General features: G+C 37.2%; 1 protein-coding gene across 3 annotated transcripts in view; it reads left to right on the forward strand.

The window, feature by feature from the left end:
- The window catches only part of LOC311096077 (uncharacterized protein), a 14,894-nt gene extending 6,775 nt beyond the window's left edge, over window positions 1-8,119 (forward strand). For 2 of the 3 annotated variants that reach the window (XM_084135019.1, XM_084135018.1), the window contains exons 5-13: window positions 1,069-1,160; window positions 1,354-1,428; window positions 2,807-2,923; window positions 3,006-3,083; window positions 3,176-3,289; window positions 5,604-5,677; window positions 6,607-6,651; window positions 6,739-6,783; window positions 7,876-8,111. In XM_084135019.1, the coding sequence (XP_083991145.1) occupies window positions 1,069-1,160; window positions 1,354-1,428; window positions 2,807-2,923; window positions 3,006-3,083; window positions 3,176-3,289; window positions 5,604-5,677; window positions 6,607-6,651; window positions 6,739-6,783; window positions 7,876-7,954 (719 nt within the window). In that variant the 3' untranslated portion in view covers window positions 7,955-8,111. Of the gene's footprint in view, window positions 1-1,068; window positions 1,161-1,353; window positions 1,429-2,806; window positions 2,924-3,005; window positions 3,084-3,175; window positions 3,290-5,603; window positions 5,678-6,606; window positions 6,652-6,738; window positions 6,784-7,875 lie in introns of all 3 variants that reach the window. The other variant, XM_084135020.1, reaches the window with a different exon arrangement.
- Window positions 8,120-9,550: the final 1,431 nt, after the last annotated feature.

Genomic DNA, 9,550 nt, shown 5'->3' on the forward strand with positions numbered 1-9,550 from the left:
TTTGACCCAGAATTTTGTTTAGATTTAGATTGAGTTCATCAGAGGCGTCCAAGACGCACTTGAAGACGCACTTGAACGCACTTGAAGACGCACTTGAACCACGAATACACACAAAACACAATTATGGATTCGAGGAGTTTTGTGGTTGAAATTTAAAAAAGTAACAAATCGGGTCAATTTGACCCCCTCAGGAATGAATGCTTCAGTTCACATAGAAAAACCTAAAAATGCTCAAAATTCAAACTTAAAATGCTAAAACTTTACCAAAAGATTATTTTATAATGTCTACATGTGTATCTGAATGAAGACTTTAGACACCCAATGTAAGATATTTTGAGCTGAATTAAAAGAGTTATGCATGAAATTGTGAGTTATTTTAAATTTAAGTTGAAAGAATGTGCTTAAATTACTATTTATGTATTATTTATTGAACAAATCTAGTAATTTAAAGGTAAATAAAGAATAACATAAAAATTCAGTTAAAACTTATTTTACTCCAAGTAACAAAAATATTTTTTATAGTTTTAATTAACTATAATAACCCTGAACCAGGCCAGTGTTATTTTAGTTTTATTCATATTTTCAATTAGCTTTTATTTTTACATGTTTAGTTTTCATGTTAATTGTAGTTTAACTTTTAGTCATTTCATTATATTCTTTGTCACTTAATTAGTTTTTTATTTTAGGTTTAATTTATTTTTGAGTTCAGTTTCAGTTTGTTGTTTATTTCCAGTTAATAACTTTAGTGCTTCAGTTTAAACTGATTTCAGTTCATTGCCAAGGCAATATCAATATATCAATAAAGAAATATCAATAAAAACTATAATAGTATCTCGACGTTACTAGAATAACACTGGCTTGGTTAAATAAAATTTCAACACTTTACAATAAGGTCCCATTAGTAAATGAGCACTACATTTGTTACAGTGTTTTTTCATCTTTGTTAACATTAATTCATAAAACACAACTGTTCATTTTTAGTAGTTACCAATAAAATTAAACGACTGTCTCTGTGTGTGTGCGTGTGTGTGTGTGTGTGTGTGTGTGTGTGTGTATGTGCATTCACAGTCGAGCAGCAGATTCATGCTTTAGAGCGTTTAGAGAGAGAACACACTCATCAGATCTCTGAGCTCCTCGCAGCACAGGAGAGACAAACACAGGTAACACACACACACACACACACACACAACGAACAGCACTTAATCTGCACTATGAGGCATTAAGATCTTATTAACACTAACAGCATGAATTTCTGTAGAGTAATAAAATTGACAAATAAAACTGCCTTGTAGCAGCAGTGAGATAAACACAGACAGCTGGTGTGTGTGTGTGTGTGTGTGTGTGTGTGTGCAGGAGCTCCAGAGGAAGCTGAACGCACGGAGCAGGAAGAGCACGATGTCATCAGCTCCTCAGATCAACACTAGACAGGTGTGTTCCTGATCAGGGTTTGTGACGTCGAATTCCTCCAGGTTGAGAACGACTGTAAGGTTAAAGAAGTCTAGACTCATCGGGTCTCGTTCATGAAACATTCGGAAATATACGAGTAAATATGTGAGTGATTTGCGCGTAAAGAGACATTCCCGAAAATTCTTCTCCTGATTCACAAATACTTCGTAAACGTCAGATTTGATAGTGAAATGTGTGTGTGGGTTAATGAATTCCAATCAGTCGTAAATGGGATGCGTGTGCACGCTCATTCTCAATTACCATAAATCCCGCCCATTAAAACCGCCGGACAACTATATATGGGCATCATATTATGACACGAAACGAAGGATTTCAACATGTGTTCTCAAAAGCGAATGAAGAAGAGAAATTTCTCAGATGCAGAAATTTAAGTTTTATTATCAGAAGTTCATTCAAAACGCCACATTTTATTTTCAAGCGTACATAGTGGCGTATCAGGTCCTGGAAAAAAAAATTTTTTTAGGTAATAATGCTTTAGGTAAAAATGCTTGGCAGCATTACAGATGCAGTTAATGGAGTTTCATCTGTTAATCGAACAGTCCCAGAAGTGAAAAGAAAATGGTTCGACATGAAGCTTGACTGCAACACTTGTGACTTGCGGACTTAATAAGCTGAATAAACAGCTTGAATATAAAATAAATAAATAAATTAAAAATTAAAAAAAGACTTGCGGACTTGTGTTCCATTTGCAGATGCTATTACTGGCTCTCGTAATAAAAGTAAAAAGAAAAAACATATGTAATTACTATATATAATGTTTTTTCAAAATGCTGTGTAAATATGTACCCGATTAAGGTGAATTAAAATGCAGCCTTATTAATGAGCAAAACGTTCGGATGTTAAACGCACTATTTACGCGCGGCTGGGAGCAGGTGTAGATTTCTTTCGTACCAACTAACATTTGGAAAATACGAACATTTTAATGAATCCGAAAATGTACGCCAGAACCACTTTACACACGATTTACACACAAATTCGTTCTGCTCGTGTTTCATGAATGAGACCCATTCTGTTTATTTAGTCGTCAAAACCAATTTTTGAGGGCGTAAAGACAAATGCATTGTGGAGTGACGGTCAGTCAAGCTTTTGATGTTCAATAGGGTCATTATAGACACTAAAGTTCCTTTAAACGTCATTTAAGGCCATGTATATTGTAAAAACAGCTTTTTAAACGGTAATAATAATTCACAATATTACTGTTTTTACTGTATTTTTGATCAAATAAATGCAGAAGAGACTTTACAATTTAATGTTTCCAAGCTTTTGACAGGTACTGTGCATCATTTTCTTTTTATATTTGTATGTTTACGTGCGAGTTACTCACCCCGTGGTTGTACAGGATGTGTGTGTGCAGCAGACGAAGCCTCTCTGTCGTCTGACCGCCGCGGCTCGAGGTTTTCTAACACGCAGGCTTTTACACACGGAGAAAATCACACACCTGCGCAAAACCGTACAGGTAAAGACACACATGCTCAGACACTAATACTTCCTGAACATCCGTCAGTCAGAGTGTGTGTGTGTGTGTGTGTGTGCTTCAGGACTCCAGAGCGTTCGTCCACCAGCTGAAGACCGCCTCCCCTCAGGATCTGACACTGCAGCAGCGCGTGACAGCGCAGGTAACACACACACACACACACACACCTCTGCGTGACACACTGCTCTGCTCATGTGTGATGGTTATTCTCCGCATCTGTCTGGTGTGTCTCAGCTGCGATCCGCACTGCACGACGTCCATCAGATCTTCTTCATGTGGCCTTTGAGAGACAGACTTCATCTGATGCAACAGGACAGAGAGAGACGCAGAGAGAGGACACTCAGAGAGGTGGTACACACACACACACACACACACACACACACACTCACAGTCAGTGTTGGGGAAAGTTGCTTTTAAAAGTAATGCATTACAATATTGAGTTATTTTTTAGATATGTAACTAATTGCATTACTTAGTTACTTTTAATGGAAAGTAATACGTTACATTACTTTTGTGTTACTCTTTCTCGCCTGGGCTGGGCTTGTTTTTTAATAACAACAAAAAAAAGTCCTTTTTTTGGCACATGTAAAGGCCCTTTTTATCGAAGCTTGTTTCCGCCACAGAATAAAACATTTTAAAAGATAATTGCGAATTTTTATCTCACAATTGCGAGTTTATATCTCGCAATTCTGACTTTATATCATGCAATTCTGACATCTTTTCTCAGAATTGTGAGATATAAAATCCAATTCTAAAGAAAAAAAAGATGGACTTTTTTTTTTTTTTACCTCAGAATAGTTTATATCTCACAATTCTGACTTTATTACACGCAATTGCGACTTTATATCATGCAATTCTGACTTTATATCTCCCAATTGCGTATTATAAAGTCAGAATTGCGAGATATAAACATGCAATTCTGAGAAAAAAAGTCAGAATTTCAAGTTGCGAATTTATATCTCATAATTCTGACTTTATAACACACAATTGCGACTTTATATCACGTAATTCTAAGATAAAGTCAGAATTTTGAGATTTATACTCGCAATTGAATTGTGAGATTAAAATGTCGCAATTACCTTTTTTATTTTTCACTCTGTGGCGGAAACAAGCTTCCATACCTTTCGCACCAAAAGTGAACTGAGTAAGACTCAGGCTGAAGGAAATGCAGATTATTACCGTATGGACACTAGAGGGCGCAGTTAGAAAAAAAAGAGCTTTTCAGCGGTTCAGCCTCTCTGGACTGAAGAAGAATAGGATGCAAGAGAAGAAAGTTCAACACTTCAGCAATAGGCAAGTTCAGGCAAGTTTATTTATATAGCACATTTCATACACTATGTGCTTTACAGAAAGGAATTTAATCACAAAATAAATGCAAGGAAAATGAAAACAGTTATAAAAGAATTTAAAAGAGATACAGTTATAAAGTGAATTAAAAGAGTAAAAAGATGATACATAGATAAACTTCTCATCTGGCAAAACACCGGTGTATCATATTTTTCACAACTCCCAGTTTTACTCCGAGATTTTCCCATGGTGATTACACTGTGTCTGTGGGGTTCTTTCGGCGCACCTCAGAAATCTATTGGACGTCTCCGATGGACCCGATTTTCCCCTAAAATCGTACAGGAGGAGCTCTAGGACTCACGGGGTAATCTCGGGTTCACTGCCCCATCAGTCCAAACCCCAAAAACCCCATCTGTTGGGAAGCTCTAGGAAGTTCGATCCAGTCCGCACCCCACAGAACCTCGAGTTTAATCACGTCAGACTCACTCCTCCACCACAGACCCAGGCCGTCAGCAGGGCTTCATCTCTCTACACAATTCTCAGTGCCATTTGAGTTCAGGTTAGAATAAAAAGGAGGATGCAAAATAAAATACAGTGTAATCAGTCGGACGTACAGTGGCTCAGTGCTCATGCAGTGAATGCACAGCTGAACAGAAGTGTTTGAGTCTGGATGTGAATGTGAGACTGTAGGAGCACGTCTGATCTCTTCTGGAAGCTGTAGCGCAGTAGCTAAAGCGGACACTAGAGGGCGCAGTTAAAATAAAGAGCTTTTCAGCGGTTCAGCCTTTCTGGACTGAAGAAGAATAGGATGCAAGAGAAGAAACTTCAACACTTACTTCAGCAATAAAAAAATAGATAAAAATGAAACACAGATGTGATATTTATCTAAAGTCATTTTTGTTTTATTGTTGTGTTGAAGTGGATCACTGAAGGTCAGCGTCAAAGGCACTGGTTAATAAAGTGAGATTAAATACATAAAGTATATTTGTGTCCATTTTGGTTTGCGTAATATTCTGAGATTGCATTTCACTGTTTTTATTAATTTTGAGTAATACTAAATCTGTTATTTGAGATGAGATGAGTAAATGGCTGTTCACATTTATTCTAAAACTCCAATAACCGTCATGTTTACACAGCGAACACAATGCCTGTGAACTTACGATCTCTCTCAACATGAGGACAGGAGAGCTGCCAGTCAATCAATGAACAAGTTTAAAGATTATTTGAAAAAGAAACTCAGATATTTTGATGTAAATTTAAAATGAATGCGTTACTTTACTAGTTACTTGAAAAAAGTAATCTGATTACATAACTCAAGTTACTTATAATGCGTTTCCCCCAACACTGCTCACTGACATCACTTCCTTCTGACCAGAAGACAGACAGTGCTGGAAACACACGGGCTCTGTCCTCGGCCACTCAGAAGACGCTGGACAGGAAAGGTCAAAGGTGAGAATCAGCCTGGATATCATCTGATCTGATGACACAACTGACACAGTTTGTTTAAAGTTTTACAGGATTTGAGAACACACTTTTACAACTCACCCAAACATTTAAACTCTATAATTTACTCATCCTCATTTTGCTCCAAACCTTTGCAAGTTTCATTCTTCAAAATATCTTCTTCTGTGTTCAGCATCATACAGGTTTGGAGCAACTTGAGGGTGAGTAGACAATGACAGAATTTTAATTTTGGGGTGAACTATCCCTTTAAATCAGTGTCTTATGCCATATATTTGATGTAACAAACAGGCTATATTTTAAATATATAATTATAAAAATAAAATTCACACAAACAGTCTGAGACTAGTGAAAATGAGGTAAGATTTTACAGTAAGGTCTCATTTCGTAATGCATGAACGAACATTAACCAACGATGTGCACTACATTTGTTACAGTATTATTAATGTTAATCATTATTTACAACTGTTCATTGTTAGTTCATGTCAGATCAGGTCTATTAAATAATATGAACAGATAACATTTTTATATTTAATAATGTATTAGTGAATTTTGAAATTAAGATTAATAAATGCTATAGAAGTATTGTTCATTGTTATTTCATGTCAACAAATTAGGACCTTTTGCAAAGTTAATACATTGTTTTCAGTTGATATATCATCAACACAAATTCTTATTTCCAGGCATAAACTTTGAATCCTGATGTGTTCTCAGATGTTTGCACCGCAATGTGTGATATTTGTAAAAGAATAATATAATTGGAGGAAATACAGTGGCTTATATTAAATAAAATAAAGATAAAACTAGATCCCAGTTGGACGCTTGTAATGCGTCAGACACATAAATATAATCTCACTCTTTATGCTGCTGCTGATGATGATGATGATGATGATGATGATGATTTTATTTGTTATCAGGCACGCAAAAAAGACGCCTGTGATTCCCAAGAGCTCTCCGGCGAGGTAAGAAACGCGTCGAGCACGAGATGGCTTTCCTTGCTTCGACACATGAACTCCTGAATGATCTGATCGTCTGTTTCTCTCCTGTAGGATCCTGCAGTCTCGTCTCAGTCAGAACACAGTCTGTTCCTCTCAGTGAGTCCTTCAACACTTCTCACATCACACAAACTCAAGTAAACATCGCTTCAGACGTCAACATTATGCACGAGAGGCTAGTGCTGTATGGTGAATAAGTCACGGCTGAAGGGCGTTGTCCGGCTCGATGTGAAGCTGAGTCAGTCAGTCGTGACTTATTCACGATACAGCACTAGCCTCGAGTACCTTTTTGCTTTTATAAAACGGTTACCACACAATACAAATATTAAAGCCGACAAATATGTATCTATGCTAGTTTCATGTAGTAAAATCAATAAAAGCCTTCCTTCCGCGGGACAAAATAGTCCCCGACCGTAAACAGCAACAGAAGTGACATACATTATTTCGCCATTAGATGGAGACAAAGACTGTCTTTATGAGTGAGTCAGTCAGTAGAGAAGACTTTTATATTGAAAGGACTCAAACTTGTGAACACGGCGAAGGAAGACGCAACTGATAGAGGACTGTAGGCTCGGAAAACCCTGAACTGTTAAAAGGACAAGATATCACAGCGGACATTCAAACAGATTTTTTTTATGATGAATATAGGACTGACCTGAAGGAAAATGTTATGTCTACTGTAAATGCAGGTACACTCGCTTACTCGATCTCTCACAATACTCTACTCTAGCTTTAATGAACAATATCAATGAGATTTAACGTGTTTAAGTTGCTAAGAGTGGTTGCTAGGGGTGTTGTGTAGTGATGCATAGAACCGTTGGGTGAAGCGGTCATAGCCGTGTTATATCGCGAATAAAACAGAGCTATTGACCAATCAGAGTCAAGGATTGGAACTAACCGTTTTATAACTAAAGACACATGATAATGATAAAGATATTGCTCAAAAAATAATTCTAAATTTAAAAGAACAGCACAGTCCACACCACAACTATAACCGATATAAAATCGACTGATGAAGGATAAAAACATTGACAACAAATCAGAATCCATCCTGCTTTAAAGAGCGCAAGCGAACAAAACCGCTCATTTATGATAAACGGAGTGACATCGGATGCCGATACAGTTCTCGTTCTCAGTGTGAACGGGCCTGAAGTGTGTTCAGACTCATGATGAGGATCTGTCTCTCTGTAGGAGTGCGCTGAAGAAGAGAGACGGGTGTTTGGGAGTGAGACAGCGCTCACTGCAGAGGAAGTATCTGTCTCTGGGATAAACACACACACAGATGATCACTGATACTCGTGTTCACATCACTGTAATCGTTCACTTCACACAGCTAAACTGTTTCAAAAGTTCACTATGCTTTAAAATTGTTAAAAAAAATACTGAATATTAATCTCTATTGCACATTCAGAAATAAAAACATTTTGAAATACATAGATGTGTCTAATTGCAGTGTACAGTATAAACTGAGGTCAATCTGCAGTGAGAAGTACAGTAGTGTTCTGTTCAAATACAGTAAAACTCTAAAGGAGAAACATGAGCCGTGTGCAGAAATGTGTCTGACAAGACTGGAACATTCAGACTCGTTCTGAAACACTTTTGCACAACCTTTGCACAAACACACACTCAAGCATACACTCAAACACACACACACACACTCTCTCACACACTTACATACACTCACATAAATATACACAAACAAACTCTCACACACACAGCTTAAACAAACTATGAGTGTTTTCAGAGTTTGATTCCTTGAAGGAACGCTGAGCAAAAATGGATGTTCTTTTCCTCAGTTTTCCTGTTTTCCAGTACAAACATCTAAACAGTCTTAAATCTGCAGTCTTAAATATCTGCCGATGAGGTCAGAGAAATAAACCCGACTCGAAGGGAAAACAAGATTATTTCTCTCCCCACTGGCAGATATTCTGGTTACACTTCCATGGTCAACTTCTAGAACATTCTACTAACTATAAGTAACATTCATGACTGCTAGTTGACATGTAGTTTCTTCTAGTTTATAGTTGGATTGTGGATCCAGAGAAAATACACTCAGATTCATTGTAGAAACATAACACTGCTTTATTTCTTCAACATAACACTGAATGGTACATTATCCACACACACACACACACACAGCAGACGTGTGTATCGCTGGGTTGTAGCTATGCATGAGCACAGACAGAAGTGCTTAATGTTACAGGTGCAATAATAGAATATAATAACACTGTTTATACAACTAAACAAAACTGAAATTCAAAGAAAGCATGTAGAACAGCTTGCATATAGAGAGCTCAGTCATGGCCTTTATATTCCCTCTGTGGCTTTTAGAGTCAGATCACAGTCGAGATTATTTGTACCGCGCGCGGATATGAGAGATAAAGCTGCTCTCAGAAACACTGATCTCAGATCAGCCCAAGCACAACCTAGAAAACTACACACACAAGTGCAATAATAATCCATCACGACAGTCTTTGGCACGACAATACAGGTTACATCACGCAGCTCCTGATTCAGCGCTTCGTTTGAGCGTTTCTGTCTTCTGGAAAAACTAAACCTGAATCAATTATTTTGGCATAATAAACTGTGCAAATTCAGTCAAAATCAACACTATATTATATTCTCCAGAAAGAGCACACATCTCTGGCCAAGCTTTCCTTTTGCTGATTGTCAAACGCAAACCGGGTTTTAAACGAATGTTCTGAGTTCAACACAACTTAAACTTATTTACTTTAACAAAGATTAATAAATACTGTTACAAATGTCATTTTTAGTTGACTAATGGGACATAATTGTACCATGTTACCGTTCAAATGCTTTAATGTCACTTTCAGAACACTGATCTGCCAATTTCTGACTCAACCAA

This window comes from Abramis brama, assembly GCF_963993115.1.
Source record: "Abramis brama genome assembly, chromosome: 14".
NCBI classification, from domain to species: Eukaryota; Metazoa; Chordata; class Actinopteri; order Cypriniformes; family Leuciscidae; genus Abramis; species Abramis brama.